At 39.6% G+C, this 17,407-nt stretch overlaps 1 protein-coding gene across 5 annotated transcripts in view; it reads right to left on the reverse strand.

Moving 5' to 3' along the window:
• The window catches only part of TTN (titin), a 262,852-nt gene that overhangs the window by 188,364 nt on the left and 57,081 nt on the right, over positions 1–17,407 (reverse strand). For 2 of the 5 annotated variants that reach the window (XM_040971802.1, XM_040971801.1), the window contains 2 exons: positions 11,980–14,775; positions 10,958–11,236 (listed from right to left, as the gene is read on the reverse strand). In XM_040971802.1, coding sequence (XP_040827736.1) covers positions 10,958–11,236; positions 11,980–14,775 — 3,075 coding nt within the window. Of the gene's footprint in view, positions 1–555; positions 838–1,058; positions 1,338–1,553; positions 1,842–1,935; positions 2,215–2,326; positions 2,606–2,725; positions 3,005–3,104; positions 3,387–3,535; positions 3,815–3,926; positions 4,215–4,336; positions 4,616–4,716; positions 4,996–5,097; positions 5,377–5,470; positions 5,753–5,845; positions 6,125–6,239; positions 6,528–6,630; positions 6,910–7,007; positions 7,287–7,695; positions 7,975–8,079; positions 8,362–8,848; positions 9,413–10,957; positions 11,237–11,979; positions 14,776–17,407 lie in introns of all 5 variants that reach the window. The other 3 variants (XM_040971798.1, XM_040971800.1, XM_040971803.1) reach the window with 3 other exon arrangements.

A 17,407-nucleotide genomic window follows, 5' to 3' on the forward strand; every position in this document is an offset into this window, starting at 1 on the left:
TTACATAATTAAAAAATGGAAATACTTTTTCTATTTGTACCAGGCTATAGACATATAGTTGTTAATTAATGGGAACTGGTTCTTGAGAAAGGAAAAAAATGTAATAGATCTGTTTTAAGTGCATAATTAAACAAATTGTTTGAACTGAAAATGTATGTGCATGTGATGAACAGTCTCAGTTACTAGTGGTACAAAGTGAGGATGATAACACATTAGCACATTTTTAAGGTTAATGAAGGGGAAAGACTAAAGATGCCTACTTTAGTTTTGTTGTTGCCTATGCTGAATAATCAGATGTTTGGACAACCTATTGAAGTGATCAGACTTATGGCCTTTGAATGATAAGGAAAACCAAATTCCAGAATAACTAGCTACAGAGAGAATGGCTTAAGATATAATATCTGAAAAGGGAAATAATCGAAGTGTTGGAAAATATTCTGCTATCTCAGATGGAAACGCTAATGACAATAAAAAGAATCAGAACTCTGATCTCGAGAAGTTTCAGTTAACTACTCAGGATGTCAGTTAGTAAGCAACATTAAATGAGATTTCTACCTTTTACTATAACCTTGGTACTGCAGCTAGTGCTGCCCGCAGGGTTGTGAGCCTCACAAATGAAATCTCCACTGTCCTCAGTACCAAGATTGTTCATCTGTATGACAGCCGCAGAGTCAATGAAAGTCATTCTGTACTTGTCACTGGCTGTAATTTCATGTTCATTTCGATACCATGTAACTCTGATTTCGGGGGATCCCGTTATCTTGCATTCAAGTCGTGCAGAGTCACCTGCTTTCACTATTTTGGAGGCTTCTAATTTCTTTACAAACTTCGGAGGTTCTATAGAGTCAGAAAAGAGGGGGTTATGAGGGAACCGAAATGAAGAACACATGTTAAATTATACAGTACACAAGAAAGAGAAAAACATGAGTAAAGTCTGGCAGATACCATCTACCCTGCTAGAAAGAACACCCTTTCTTGATTGGCTAGACACATTGTTACAGACCACAAAAACAGAGCCTCGGGTCAGACAAACACATGAAACAATCAAGCGTGCACACCTGTCACAAGTAACATTGTAGTGCAAGAGTCACTACCAACATCGTTGGTAACATGGCAAGTGTATTGTCCCGTCTTGGAAGCATCCACTGAGTACAGATTTAGAAAGCTAGTTGATCCCTCCAAGCCAATGAAGCATTTAGGTCCAGAGACGAGTTCCACATCATCCTTAAACCATTTTGTTTTAAATGGTGGTGTTCCTCTCAGTACCGCCTTGAATTCTACTGTAGAATCAGGTACGGCTTGCTGCCGCTCAGGCTTCACTAGGAAACTTGGTGGTTCTGCAGATTTTCGAGAGAGATCCATTTAATTGAACTTTCTGAATTATTTTTGAAAATATACTGAAAAGAGGCAATGCCTAAATATTTCTTAAACTCAATCCATATATATCCAAAGAAACCAAATGATTAAGATTTTAGTTTTAAAAGAAAAGTAAGAGTAATCTATTTTTTAGACATCCACGAAGACAAATTAAGAAGACATAAAGAAATTCTAACCTTTCACAGTTAAGATGCCACTGCATGCATCATCTCCTGCTACATTGGACACCTTGCAGGTGTAATTTGCAGTGTCCTCTAATTCCAGATTGCTAACTTCCAGGGACACAGTATTCTCATGACACACAAGTTTGTATTTTGCACTTGTAGATATTTCTTTGCCATCCTTAAACCAATGGGCAGTAATAGGAAGTGATCCAGAAACTTTGCACTCCATGTGAATAGAAGAGCCCAGAACTTTATCCATTTTGGTCAACTTTTTGGTAAATGATGGAGGAATATCTTGATCTGTCCAATGTAAACAGCAAAATACATCCATCAGTGCATTGCTCTTTGTTCACAAAGGATTTAAACTTGGAGATACTCGGGCACATATACACACCTAGCACTCTGAGGTAGGCGTCACAGCTGCTACTTCCAAAGTCATTTTCCACCTTGAAAGTATATTGGCCACTGTCTTGCTTCATGACTGACTGAATCCTAAAACTGGCCACATTGTTTTCAAAACTCATTGAGAAATATCTACTGGGTACAATTTGTTTCCCATCTTTAAGCCATTTCACTCTGAGTTCTGGTGTGCCTGCCACCACACATTCCAAGGTCACTGGATCTTTTTCAGTAACATCAACTGATTTGGCTTTCTCTATGATTTGAGCAGGTTCTGCAGTAAGAACAAAAGTGTGAACAAATTACATCAAGCACGCAACCAGAAATAAGATGTGCGTGTCAAACTGTCTCTATAGACTTGTTTTTCAAGAGAATATCCTACAGACCTTGCACTAAAAGGAAGGCGTAACACTTCTCAACTCCTGACTCATTCTTGGCTTGACAGGTGTATCTGCCACTGTGTCCATTATCCACACTTGTGATCTGCAGTGTGGCCATGTTGTTCACAAATGAAATGTGAACATTATCATCTTCATCAAAAATCTGATCATCCTTGAGCCAGGTTATTGAAATGGGGGGAGAGCCCGCCACAGTACTCTGAAAGGTGGCAGAACTTTTCAAAACGGTAGTGACATTGTCTATCTTCTTGGTAAACGAAGGTGGTTCTGTGAGCAAATGAGAAAGGGTGAAAAGAAGAGGTATATTTCAACTCCCATCCATAATCATGAAATAAAAGAACATTTGAACTGCTGTTCAGTAGCCTACTTGTGGGGCACATGACTGACCTTTCAGGGCAACTCTAGTACTGCAAGAGCAGCTGCCGCCTTCGTTGGATATAATGCACTGATATTCACCAGTGTCTGAAGGGTCACATTTGGTTATGTGGAGGTTAAACACAGATACCCTGTCGCTCAACATGTATTTTTTGCCACTTCGAATTTCTTTGTTATTCTTCAGCCAAGTGACTTCAAATGGAGATGTTCCTGCAACTTCACATTCCAACTCCACATCGCTATCTTTCACTACTTCCACAGGCTTCAGCTCTCTGATAAAGGTGGGAGGTTCTAAAGATTCAAAAGGAGAACAGAGAGGTGCTTACTCAAGCAGAGCCCTGAGGCCAACGAGGAAGCACAAACAAAATGGAAACAGATTCCGAGCACAAACCTTTCACTTTTAATTCAATGCTGCAGCTGGCTGTGCCTGCATCATTTCGAGCTTCGCAGACGTAAGTCCCACTATTTTCTACCCTGGCACCAGAAATTTGGAAAGTGGCTAAACCATCCACGAAGGATATGCCGTACTTCCTAGCATCTGTTATTTCATTCCCATCCAGATACCAAGAAACTCTGATTTCAGGAGTGCCTGTTATCTGGCATTCAAATGTTGTGGATTGTCCATTTCTCAGCACTAACACTGGACTGGGCTTCTTAATGAATTGAGGTGGTTCTAAAGATGGAAAAAGAGAGTGTGATGTTCAACATTTCAAAAACAAAGGCCAACAAGAAAAACTACCTTCTTAAGCCTCTTTCCTATTCCCAGGCCCCCATCAAGAAAATTGAGGTAGACACGAAAACGAGGAGGTGATGGGAGCAGACCTTTCACAAAGAGCGTGGCTTTACTGGTGGCTATGCCAACATCGTTGCTTAGTTGGCAAATGTAGGTCCCAGCATCAGCAGCTTTGGCTGAAAAGAGCTCAAGGATGGTGGAGGTGTCATCCTTCCACACTGAGCGAGCTGCTCCCGAGTGCAGTTCTTTATTGTCCTTGAACCACTTTATCGACATGGGGGCAGTGCCTCCAACAAGAGCCTTTAATTGAACTCTTGTGCTAGGATTCACATCCTGTGACTGTGGATTCTCCACGAAGTAAGGGGGTTCTGGGGTGGAAGGACAAGAAACAAAAGGAGAAAGATTTGTTGTAGATCTGAACAGGGAAGGTTTAAGAATCAAGAAATAAAAATTCTTGAGATAGAAATAAAAGTCGCCAACCTTTGACGGTCAGATGACCACTGCACTGGTTGTGCCCTGCCTTATTAGTGGCAGAACAAGTGTATATTCCGCTGTCTGTACCTTCCAGGTGACTGATTTCCAAAAAGGCAGTGTTATCATGAAAAGAGAATTTGTATTTTTCACTTGCTGGTATTTCTTTGTCATCTTTGAACCACTGGATGCTTATGGGATGTGATCCAGCCACTATACATTCTAAGTCAATAAAAGACCCTTTAATGCTGTCCATTTTCTTCAGCTTTTTGGTGAACGAAGGAGGTATAATAAGGTCTATTCAATGAAGAAGAAAAAGAAAACGTGTTAACTGCCTATTTATATTTTCCCTTAAATTGGAAGCGAGGAAGAAGCATTAAAATGCCCTGTTCCTCTCTGGTTAGAAGAGCAATACCAACCTAAAACGTTAATGCTGGCCTTGCAGCTGCTCCTCCCAACATCATTTTGGACCTCAAAGGCATATTCTCCGCTATCCTTCTTTTCTGTAGAAATAATCTTCAGTATTGACACTGTGTCTGTGACACTGATTTTGTATTTTGGGCCCAGAGTCAGTTCTTGGCCATCTTTATACCATTTGGCTGTAATCTCTTTTGTCCCTGAAAATTTAACCTGTAAGGTGGCTGGGTCCCCTTGGGTGACATCTATAGATACAGCCTCCTCAGTGATTGTTGCAGGTTCTGTTGAGAACAAAAGGATAGAGGTGGATGGTGAACGGCTCCTCTCAAAGGTTTATATCTGCATTTCCCCCTCAATTCCCAGGAAAGCTTTCTGAACCAACCTTTTACTGATAGCAGTGCGGAACATCTTTGTATCCCTGCATCATTTTTGGCCTGGCAGACATATTTCCCATCATGCTTGACTTCTATGCCACTGAGGTACAGACTAGCCACGTTGTTCTCAAAGGTCATTCTCACATGATCATCTTCAGTGATTTCATCATTGTCTTTTAGCCAAGTCACTGTGATTGGCAAGGAACCCTTCAGAGTGGCCTGGAAGGCGGCCGTGCCTCCTCGGAGGGAGCTGGTGCTCTCAATCTTCTTTACAAAGGATGGAGGTTCTAATAGAAGAATGAATTCTCAATCAATACCAGCTCTAGGTATTAACTGGCTGTTCAAAGAGTCAATTCTAGAGAAGAGCCATTGTTTGATCTGACACTAACCTCTTAAGGTCACCTTGGCACTGCAGGTGCTGCTGCCCACCTCGTTGGTCACCCGGCACTGGTATTCACCAGCATCCGCAGCTACAAACTTAAGGATCTGGAGGCTAACCAACTGATCCTGAATGAAGGTTTTATACTTTCTGCCACTTCGCAAGGTTGTGTTGTCTTTGAACCAAGTGATTTCAAAGGGAGGTGTCCCTGCCACTTCAGCCAACAACATGACATCATACTCCTTCAACACTTCAATTGGCTTAAATTCCTTAGTAAAGTAAGGTGATTCTATAGCAGAAAAGAAATACTTTGAGTTAACAGAGGTGTGGTCTGGATGACAGGCCAATGACTTTGGTGATCTAAGGGCAAAGGGAAAACAAACCTTTGACTATGATAATGCTACTGCAGTGATCATTGCCCGCCTCATTCTGAGCTTCACACATGTACTCCCCACTGTCTTCTATGGCAATATCTGTGAGTCTCAGAACTGCAGTGGACTCCACAAAAGACATTGTGTGTTTGCTGCTGTCCTTAATTTCTCTGTCATTTGCGAACCATGTTATTTTAATCGGAGGGGTACCAGTTACTTTGCAGGCTAACTGGGTGGCATCTCCCTTCTTTAGGAGTTGTGATGGTTCCAACTTTTCCACAAAGGTAGCTGGTTCTGTGGAAGGAAGGAAGTTATTAAGAAACGAGAAAGAAGGAAGAATTTATATAACCAGTGTGGTATAAAAGATGCCGAGAAAACAATGCAAACCTTTTACAAACAAGTTTGCACTGCACTCCACGCCTCCAGCAACGTTGCTGACTTTGCAAGTATAGGTGCCTGAATCGGAGGTCTTCACTGCATAGAGTTCCAAGGAACTCTCTAAAGCTTCCTTGGTGATATAGCAGCTTCCACCAGACACCAGCTCTTTGTCGCCTTTATACCATCTGATTGTGAGAGGAGTGGACCCTTGGAAAGTGCTTTTCAGGCAGACAGCAGAGCCAGGCAGAACATCCTTTGATGCAGGTTTAGTTACAAAACTGGGTGGCTCTAAAGAAGGGGTACAAGAAAGAATGACCAAGAGTTATGAGGCACCAGCTAGAACAAAATGACTTACAACTGAACACTGTCTACCCCAAGAATGGAATGTAAAGTCCCAGCCAACCTTGCACAATCAAGGCTCCACTAGTGTCTTTGCTTCCCACGGAGTTTGTGGCTCGGCAAGTGAAGTTGCCTGCATCATTCATGTCTACTTTGCTGATTTCCAAAGAGGCTGTGCCTTCCACAAATGCTATTCTGTATCTGTCGGAAGAAGCGATTTCTTTGCCATCCTTAAACCATGACACCCTCATTGGCAGGGAGCCAGCGATTTTGCAGTCCAGCCTGCAGGTGCTGCTAACCACACTATCCACGTTGCGTAAGGGTTTGGTAAAAAATGGAGCAATATCACGATCTGTTCATGGAACAAGAAAGGAGAGACAGAGCTCAATGACTTATCTGTGGCTGTCTGGTGGATTTCAAAAGAATAGACAGCACATTTTTCTAAAGATACGAACCTAACACAGTGAATGTTGTCTCGCAGGAGCTGCTGCCCACCTCATTAGAAATCTCAAACGTGTACTGGCCACTGTCATGCAGTTCAGCTGAATAAAATTTGAGTTGGGCCACATTGTTCTTAAAGCTCAGTCGGTACTTTTTACTGGCAACCAAGGGTCTCCCATCTTTGTACCATTTGGGCTTGAGTTCTGGAGTGCCTGAGACTGTATACTCCAGGGTGGCTGGGTCGCCTGCTGTCACCTGAATCAATTCAGCTCGCTCAATGATTTTGGCAGGTTCTACAAGAGTATTAAAGAGTTAGGATTTCTAAGTGTGTCTTAGGGTTTCACTTTAAATGCACAACAGCACATCAAAGTCAGAAAGTTCCTACACGAACCTTTGACTACTAATTCCCCAACAGATGTTTGGCTTCCGGCTTCATTTTCAGCCAGACATGTGTATTTGCCACCAAAATGAATCTGAACATCAGGGAGTATTAAGACAGCCACGCCATTGGAAAAGCTCATTTTGATCTTTCCATCTTCTTTGATGACCTCTTGTCCTTTCAGCCACGTGACAGAAATGGGTTCTGAGCCTCTCACAGCAGCTTGTAAGGTCACAGTTTGTCCTGCTAGTGCAGTGAAATCATCTACTTTCTTTACAAAAGTTGGTGGTTCTAGTTAAAGAAAGAGAGCATACAAAAACATCACTTCCCAAACACTTTGAATAGCAGCTACATTTAAAGAGTTTTACTTAGATTATATTTGTCTTGTTCAAACACTACTGTTCTACAGTGTCAGTTAATTAAAAGAAGAAGCAATGTTTAAGAAGAAATGCAACTTAAGAGACAGGCGCATACAAGAAAAATGGCTTATTACATTATTGACTTTCGCTATCCAAGAATACATATTTGCTTTGGTTTCAGAATAAAGATTGGGTGAAAGCCACTGGCTTTGTTCCCCAGTTCCAGACAAAACAATTTTTAACAGATATGATAAGAGAAAATATCAGTTTTTCATTCCCTAGGTCTTAAGAAAGCAGTTTTGACAATTTATCAAAGGGACATCAGTTTTTAAAGCACTAACCTTTTAACAAATGTGTAGCACTACAGCCACACTTCCCAACTTCATTAGCCACCACGCATTCATATTCACCAACATCTGCACTATTGAAAGAAAAGATCTCCAGGGACACAAGAGACTTCTGAGAAAACAGCCTGTACTTTTTACTACTTCGAATTTGCTTCTTATCCTTGAACCAGCTAATTTCAAATGGTCCAGTGCCTGAGACTTCACACTGAAGCAGGGCGTTTGTTCCTCTTACTATGTCTGTAGGCTCAAGAGTTTTGATGAAAGAAGGAGGTTCTACAAAAGTATGAAAGCATTATGTAAGTGACTTGCTCCAAGCAACTGAACAGCAATTTTTTTTTTCTCTCATAAAAATCACAAACCAAAACGGAGTCAACAAACCTTTAATAACTATTTCAGTGCTGCAGCTGTCACTGCCCACATCGTTCACTGCCTCACACGAGTAATTCCCACTGTCTTCAACTTTGACATCCGTAATATCGAGGATTGCCTCAGAATTGACAAAAGACATTCGGACTGTGTTACTTTCACTAAGTTCTTTGTTATTTTTGAACCAAGTGATCTGGATCACAGGTGAGCCCTTCAGCTTGCAATGCAGACGTGCTGATTCACCTGGGAGCATTAAGTAAGAAGGATCTACCTTCTTCACAAAGGATGGCGGCTCTATATGAAGTTTACAAAAAGAAAGAAAAAGGGAAAGAGTTTTGAAGCATACACTCCACAAAAATCGTAGACACACACAACAAAGAGGCAGGACACACATCAACTGTTTTATGTCTGACAAAGCTGGGCTGTGTTCAATAGCTTTTCACCATTCTACAACACTATCCCAGTTTGCTAACTCAAAAATAAACTACATCTACATGATGAGCAACTTTAAAAGAAGACACTTAAGAATTTCTTAGACATTTGAAGCTCTCCGAAGAAATTTTAAGTAACCATGGTTAATGGCAGACAAAATTTTAAAATAACAAAAAGAAGTTAATTCTGAAGAAGATTGGAAAAACAAAATCAGGCAATGCCAGGACTTCTCCCAAACAAAATGTTGGCCAAGTAAAATGAACTTAATATAAATGTGCTGTCTGCATCATTAGCCAACAATTTATCTATACAGAGCAGGATGTGAAAGATCAGTGCACAGGTTACTTACCCCGGATGGTGACTGTGGCTGAAGAAGAGCTGCTTCCAGCTTCATTTGAGGCTGTACACACATACGTTCCTGAGTCTTTCAGCTTGGCCAGGGGTATCTCCAGTGAGGCAATTTTATCTTCAAAATAGATCTTGTAGTCTTTCCCAGGGGGCAGCTTTTGCCCATCTTTGTTCCATGAAACTGTGACCTTTCTGTCTTCATCTACCTGGCACTCCAGGTGGACCTTCTTATTGATAGCGGATTGCACAGGCTCTAACTCTTTAATAAAATGAGGTTTGTCGATTATGATCAACTCAGCTTGACAGAGGTCTGCCCCAAACTTGTTAGAAGCCTTACAAGAGTAAACTCCTCTGTCTTGAATGGTAAGATTGGAGAGTTCTAAGATGTGTTTGTTTTCGGAATCTGAAATCTTGAGGTTAGGCAAAGGGGACAAGGCAGCCCCATCCTTCTGCCAAATGGTTTCAATCACAGGAGTCCCTGACACTGTACACAGGAACTTGGCTGCCTTACCCACGAAAGTCGTAATGGACTTAGGTCTCGAGAGAAAGGTTGGTGGGTATGCCTCTGTAAAAGAAATGTTTCCAGCGTTACAATCAGTCTCCACCAAGGCTCTTGCTGTAATTATATGAGTGTTTTCCAAGACAGAAAAGAGATGAACTATGCCTTTAGATGGACACGTTATTTAAAATAGGATGATTTGTTAATAAGACCCAAGGATCTATCAAGGGAAAAGGGTGAGACATTGCTTTGAACACCTGTATCAAAAGACAGAATGCATATATTTTTATTAATCCTGCTAAATATCTCTTCCTTTCAGTAACTGGCTATTTAAGATATTTGATTAGAAATTCAGCTGATGTTTTGATTCTGCAAATTAGAAGTCTTTGGAAAGAAATAAAAGTGTACTTCACTTTTTTGAAGAGGTGAGATAGCTAATGATAAGATTTAAGTATTTGGTAAAGTCATTCTAATCCTCATGTCAACCACCCAGAAATCCTTAAGTGGATTAGTCTTGAATGTACCCTTTAGGCCATGCCAAATTGCTAAAAATACTTAATGGCAGTAATTTTCCATTTCTGCTCTGCATTTTGAAGCAAGCTTTTAGAAATATCTTTCCACTTTCGAAGAAAATCCTCCTCCTTTCCCATTCTTTTTATGACTTGAAGCTCAGATATCCATTCCATTACTTGATTGGACTAATTTGGGTAAGAATACTCTCAAAGGGTCATTAAGAAGAATGCTTCACATTTAGTGTCATGGGGCTATTTTGACCACAAAATGAAAACATAATTGGGTCCCCACAAGGCTTTCTTCTTAGAACCCATGAGTTGTAGAAAAGAGGACACTATGGGGAAGTTCGTCCTTTTCACATCAGAGATGTACTGGATTCACCAGCGTTCGCCTGCCAGTGCGTGCATCGCTTGGCCCCACACTACCCTTGACCCCACCCCACAGTTCATATACAACTTCTCTTATGAGGCAAAACGTGAGAAAGAAAGGAAGCATGAGCTACTTTTTCTTAGTGGGGGAAAAACTCAAGTATTTGATGAGTGTTAGGTATTTCAGAATTACTCTGTCAATCAGGATATTGAGCATAGAATATTTGCATTCTGTATTTGTATCAAATTTTAAAATCAGTACTAAAGCTTAGGGTGGGAAATTTTAGTGTGCAGTATTATAGTAAGCACCCTCACTTACATTAGGATTTGTTTAACTTTGGTTATGTGCTGTTTTTTTTTATTTTCAGATTTTTTAATTCCTGTCCTTAATTTTTTATTTGGTTGTAAATTATTACATATACTAATCATCATTTCATTTTTAATAGCACCAAACTGTCCTGAAGAATTTTATTTTAATAGCTTAGTCAGGCTCATTTGATTACTTGAGATTGAAAGATACTTTTTTTTTTTTGGCTGCTGTGAGAAATATGATTGTAAACAATAATTTCTGGTTCTACATTGATCCTGCATTTCCTAGCCACCAAGTTACCGTCTTTGTTATTGGTCTCTCTGGTTCTTAGGGCAAGCACTTCCCGCACCTGTGTGAGAAGCAAAATGAGCATTAACATGACACAAGAAGGGCATCAGTTTGTCAAAGCATGGCATTTACCTGTGACCGTCAGTGTGGCAGTGCAGCTGACACTGCCATACTCATTGGAAGCTTTGCATGTGTACTCGCCGCAGTCCACAACCTGGGTCCTCAGGATTTCCAGGCTGGAGATGTGATTGGAAGATCGAATAGAACACTTGTCACTCTCATAAATTTCTCGGCCAGCTTTAAACCACTGGAACCGGACATTGGGGGCACTCTGGATCTCACAGGTGAATTTGGCGAGGTGGCCCAGAGCTACTTCCAAGGGCTCAATTCTTCTCTTGATCACTGGAGCAGCTGCAAAGACAAGCAGGCTCTGTTAGCTCGCCTCTTTTTTTCCCCATGAATGAAGCAAAAGAGTAGGAACTGGTGAGATGGATTGCAGCAGTTTAAGACAAGTGACTGGAAAATGAGAAAAATCACTGGCAGGAAAAAAAAGGCAAGAAGAAACAGCTTTCAGCAGATTCAATTGTTGCTTTTTTTGTGAACTGTGAGAAAAAAGAATTATTAACATGTGATGCTAACATGCATACCAGCATTATATATTCCTTACATATACTATAATACCTAGGAGTACTAGAAACAACGTGAAAAAGCACAATATATACTAAGTAAAGTGATGAGGTGAAACAATAGTAAAAAAGAAGCAAGAACTTCAAATAGACAATCATGGTTATCTTGAATTTAGGGATCACTGGTCATTTGAGTAGTTTGGTATCCACTGATAGTTTTATTATACGAAATTTATTATATGAAATTTCATATAAAAACAAAATATTATAAACTGTAAAAGTTTTATTTTGAAAATAAATAGCATCAGGGAAATGATATATTATACTATCCAACAAGGAAATAGAGGGAAAAGGTGAATTTATAACCATGATTATGTCTATGATTTCATTCTTAAAGGAACAGCATAGTGGAAGTGGCAGCCAAGTGAACAGGTGAACAAAAGACAAGTGCCATTCAGTGACAAAACCTAAATCTTTACAACCCAGTGGATGTTAGAGTTCGATCTATTTCACCCTTAAAATTCCAACCTCTTTTTGCTACAGTGAGTCTGGCTGAAGTTGCTGCCTTTCTGTCATCATTCAGGGCCTCACAGATATACTCTCCTTGATGATCTGTATTTACACCGTTGATCACTAGTGTATATGTATTTTGATCTTGTAAACACTTAAAGCTTTCATCTGAAGACACCAGCTCATTCTCAAAATACCAGTGGACTTCTTTGGCACCTGTTATGTGTGTCGTGAGGTGCACAATGTCACCTTCCTCAGCGACAGTGTCCACTAAGGGCGTGTGTATAACAGGGCCCTCTTCTTTGGTTGAGCTGGCCTCAGTTTCCTGTGTCTTTGCTGAGGCAGCTTCCTCCATCCCCTGTTCAGAAGACTTCTCATTTTCCTCTGGTGACTCTGGAATCTCCTCCTGTGTTGCCTCAGAGACAGCAGCTGGAGCCAGCCCATCAGTGTCAGTGGGAGTTTCCACATCTTTGACCCGACTTTCCACGTTAAAACAACTGACCTCTTCTGCTGGGACAAGATATTTAGGCTCTACTTCTGGTTCCATGATTGCTTCAACCTTCTGTGCATCCGAACAAGCCCCCATTTCTTCCTGCAAACCTGTTTCAGCTCCTTTTTGAATTCCAGGAACCTCGGCTGTTAAGATGTTTGTTTCCTCACATATGATGGAGCGCAAAGCTTCCTTGAGCTCTGTGTTCAGGTTAGCCATTTGTGGATCCACATCTTCGAGAGAGATGGTTACTTCTTCTGTTAGAGACTTCACTGTGGTAATAAGGTAGGTGCACATAACGCATTTGGGTTCTTGGGTGAAGCTTACAACCTTGACCTCCACCATTTCAATGTTTCTTAACCATTCAGAGAAAAGACTCGGTTGCTCACTGGCCACTACTGCCTGTAGTGCCCTGCGGATCTGAGTTCTCAGGTTTAATCGTTGTTCTTCTGGACTGCCAGGAAGCAAACTTTCCTTAGAAAGAATATTACTCCACTGTACCTCCTGTGCTTCCGTTATTGCCAGGGGCTCTTTTTTATACTCAATGGTTTGGCTCAGGGGCAACGTCATGTGGTCAGGATGCTCTTCCCTGAACAGCGCCTGGTTTTCCTCATGTGCTAGCGTAAAGCTTAAGGACTTGCCTTCCTCAATCCTATCTGCAAATGTTTGCCCTGTATCTTCTAGGTTAGCTGTGCTTTCCATCAAAACTCCACCTTCTTCTGTGCATGTGTGTTCCAAAGGGAACAAGGGCTCAGAGTTCAACTCAGAGGTCATGATGTCAGGACCTTTAAAACTTTCCGCAGGTTCCTCAGCTAGGCTGTGACTCACGATGAGAGCACTGTGTGCCTCTTGCTTTTGAAGAATCACTCTTTGCTCCTCGTCCACTTCAGACAGTGCATTTTCTTTCGATAAAAGTACCTCTTCAACCACAGAGCTTGAAAATGAATGTGTTGTGGGTTCTGTGGAAGATTGTGGATGAATTCCTTCAGGTTCAGCTGGTAAAGTTGTCAGAGACTCATCTGTTAATGAACTGATCTGTTCTATGGACATGATACTTGGGAAAATTTTCTTAGGCTCTGCTAGAACCACCTCGGATGCAGGCTCGTGAAGCAGTGTATCTTCTTTGCATAGAGCTTCTTGGACCTGGATGATCTGCAGCTGTAAATTGGGGAGTGGTCCCTTGCTAGGCTCAATGGAAGCAGTGCTTTCAGCAGTGAACGTGTCCTGCTTCATGACTGTGGAATGCAACTGCTGAACTGCTAAAGCATGTTGGCTGCTCAGCTCCTCAGTATTAACAGCATGTTCATAAGAAAGTTGTTGCATTTCTTCTGCAACAAAAGTCGCTTTCAAAATGGTATCTTTTACAAAAGCTGTGGATTCCTGCTCTGACTCAAATGCCTCAGCTGCAGGGCCCTGCAGAGACTTTGGTTGAAAATCATGAGTGACCTCTGGTGAGCTACCCCCGGCTTTGCAGGAGGCATCTGTAACATCTGCTTTGCAGGAGGCATCTGTAACATCGGCTTTGCAGGAGGCATCTGTAACATACGTGTCTTCCTGGATCACAAGCAGCTCAGCTGCACTGGTAGACTGACCCCACACATTCTGAGCCCTACAGAGATAGATGCCACTGTCTTCCCTCTGAGGATCATTGACAATGAACATCCCAGAACCATCTGGATGGTGAATGACAGTGTAATCAACGCTGGTGCAAAGCTGCTTCTCGTCTTTGAACCACAGCACAGCAGGGACAGGGTCTCCCAGCACTATGTACTCAAAGACAGCTGGCAATCCTGGAGCACAGTGAACTGGTTTTAGCTCCTTGAGGAAGTAAGGAGGACAAGGACCTTCAGGCTTTTTCAGAGATGTCTCTACTGTCTCTTCATGTGCCTCCCTTTTGGAATTTATTTTCAGATAGGCACTACATACTGCCTTTCCATATTCATTACTGGCTATGCATGTATACTCTCCTTCATTCTCAAATCTGGTGAACAGAATGATCAGGCTATGATCATCACGGTCAAAAACAAATTTGTAGTCAGCAGAGGGGGTTAACATGACTCCATTAAAGAACCACTGAATTTTAGGCTTGGGAATGCCAGTGACAGTAACAGACAGTTTAGCAACATCCCCAATGCTGATCTCAGCATCTGACACTTCTTTGATGAAAACTGGGACACTGCCTTCCTTTTGGGAATTAGATTTTGTTGAATGAACTGGAGGCTCAGACAAAAGTTGAAGTGTTTCATTTGCATTGGATACCCAAGTGTCACCAATATCAGTTTGAAGTCCTTCTTCCTCAGCAGACAGAAAAGAACTAGAAAATTCTGTGTGGGGGAAAATATGGTTATTATGTTATTACACAATTGTATCCAATCAAAAATAGAAGTCAATGAATTAGATATTGATTTACTGATTGATGGCCTTATGCTTTTGATTTTGAATCATCACATTATCTTGAGATTAATTTATCAGAAGTTGTATTTCTAATATTTTCTCAGCATATGACAAAGTTATACAATTATAACTATTGTAAAAATGCAGTTATGGATGTACTTCTTTTGTGCTGGAGATAATAAATATTATAAATATTATAAGTGTTTCTAGGAGTTTTCCTTGTGATATATAGTCTCAGTTCTAAAGTTTGAATGGTTACTAGGTAAGTATTTATAATCAAAGAATCCAGAATTAGTTAAATCAATTTGTCAAATGATTTTCCCAAGGAATAACTTTCATTATTAAATTCAAGGAAAATTGTTGCTAAATAAAACATGTTTTATTCAACCTAAATTGAGATAACTAAATTTATGAAAATAAGGGGCTATAAGAAGTGTTTCGTTTCAATTTCAAAGAGAACCACTGTTTTTAGTTAGTAGAAATACAGGCCTTCTATAAGTTGCCACTTTACTTCAATAAACCTTTTGCAAGGTTACTCAAGAAAGTGGAGGCATCAGAAATTTTTTAAAAAAAAGACCTAATGTTAAGTATTTGATTGTATCTTATTGTGTAAGAAAAACCTGTACAGCATCATTGAATGCAAACCAAAGCAGTACATAGCAGAATCTTTTTAAACAGTTTCATGGCTGAAAAGATGAAAGTTATGATTTGATAACAAGGAATTTGATTTTGTTCAATCTGTTAGATACATAAAACACCCTTTAGTAATAGGCTAAAATAGTTTTACACATGCACACACACACATACACATCTATATAGCCTCACTAATAAGCAATTGTATCATTTTAATAGTTCATTGCATCACAGGGAATAGATTTCTTTTTGGTCTAGTGTGTAAGCATTACAAGGTAACATTTAAATGTCTGTTGGCTATACATCTTCTGTTAAAGCTTATCTACTGCATATAAAAGACATATTGCTATTATTGTTGCAATAGTAAGCCACAATATCACGATCTTATTTCACATAATGGTGACCTCTTAATTTTAGATTGATTTACATTTAGATTTAAACTTGGATTATTAACTTACATTTAATCTATACTGTATTACTCATGTCAGATTTCCCCTCATTTATCTATAAAGTGTAGTAATATAAGGTAATTTAAAACCTACTAAATAATATGTCTAGATATTTTAAAAATTTCCCCTTATTTCAAAACATGATACATGAATTATACAAAAGCATTAACATCTGCTGAGACATAAAAGGTATAGTTAAATATTCCTTTAGGTGTAACAGCTAATTATAACCATACTCACTATTTACGAGAGTACTCCCCAAACAAGAAAAATGGAATTAGAGGAAAATATTTTGGCATGTGTTTTGAAATACAAGTCTTCCAAAATTCACAAAAAATGCATTTTATTGAAAAATACATACACGGATTTTAGGAAGTTTCACACCAAAATAAACTTATGCCTTAATTCTATTTTCTGCTAACTTTTTGAAGTTCCTTCATATGCTGAATACTCTAGCCAGCATATGAGAAATTTGTATTTCAGACTTTAAGTTACATACCATTAAATCAGAAAATAAAAACCCAAGTAGTTATCTAGGATAATTTATATGTAACTAAAATGTGGGCAAGGCTTACTTCTCTGTATTCAGTCATTATTGTTCTGTATATGCTCAATTTTGATGCATTTGAAACTAATGAAATTCTAATGAGCAAAATCAAATGATCTCCTTTATTCTGAAAATAAATTTGGGCTTAAAATGATATTAAAATTAAGGCTTGATGTGATCATGATAATTAAATATTGCTTAGTGTGGGTTAAAAATATAGTCACTGGGCAACAGGGAATAAATTAAGAGTTGGAAGGAAGGGAAACCTATAACATCATTACAATAACCTAGAAATTGTTTTCTCATCTTTTGCAAAACTGAAATTTAAATTTTCTTCAGGTTAGTTAGTGCCAGGCTGCTGCAGACCTATGTTGCTACACTATCACTCCTGAAGTCCTTTGTTCTATTGCCTCATTATCAGATAAGAGAGCTAAATTTCTTTTCATTTTTTAATCATATGAGAGGATTTATATCCACATTGACACACAGGTGTAATGACAGGAGATTTGTAAATTCACTTTTGGGTAACAAAATTAAAGATTCACTTCAGAAAAACAGTCTAATACCTTTGGTGAAATTTGAATGCTTATAAATTCTAGTTAGCTTTAAAGATGAAAAACCGTGAAAGGACAAAAAGCTTGTTATTATTGCTAAGCAATCTGGTATACAAATTATAATATTGTTCCAATTTTTAAAAATCCCACTCTTATCTAACTTTGAAGATTCAGAAATCAGAATACAGTTTAAAATATTTGTATGTTCACACAGTATCACTTCCTTTTATTTTCCTCAGGCAAATAAATTGGTGCTACATTTTACAGTTGAACACATCTGAACAATTTAAAAAATGAACTATGCATATTGTCGATGTCTAGCTCAGTTCTGTCCACAAAGAGACCACAATTATTCCCTTAAAATCTATGCAGTTGAAAT

Source organism: Ochotona curzoniae, unplaced genomic scaffold (genome assembly GCF_017591425.1).
Source record: "Ochotona curzoniae isolate NIBS_2020 unplaced genomic scaffold, NIBS_Ocur_1.0 contig_2210, whole genome shotgun sequence".
NCBI classification, from domain to species: Eukaryota; Metazoa; Chordata; class Mammalia; order Lagomorpha; family Ochotonidae; genus Ochotona; species Ochotona curzoniae.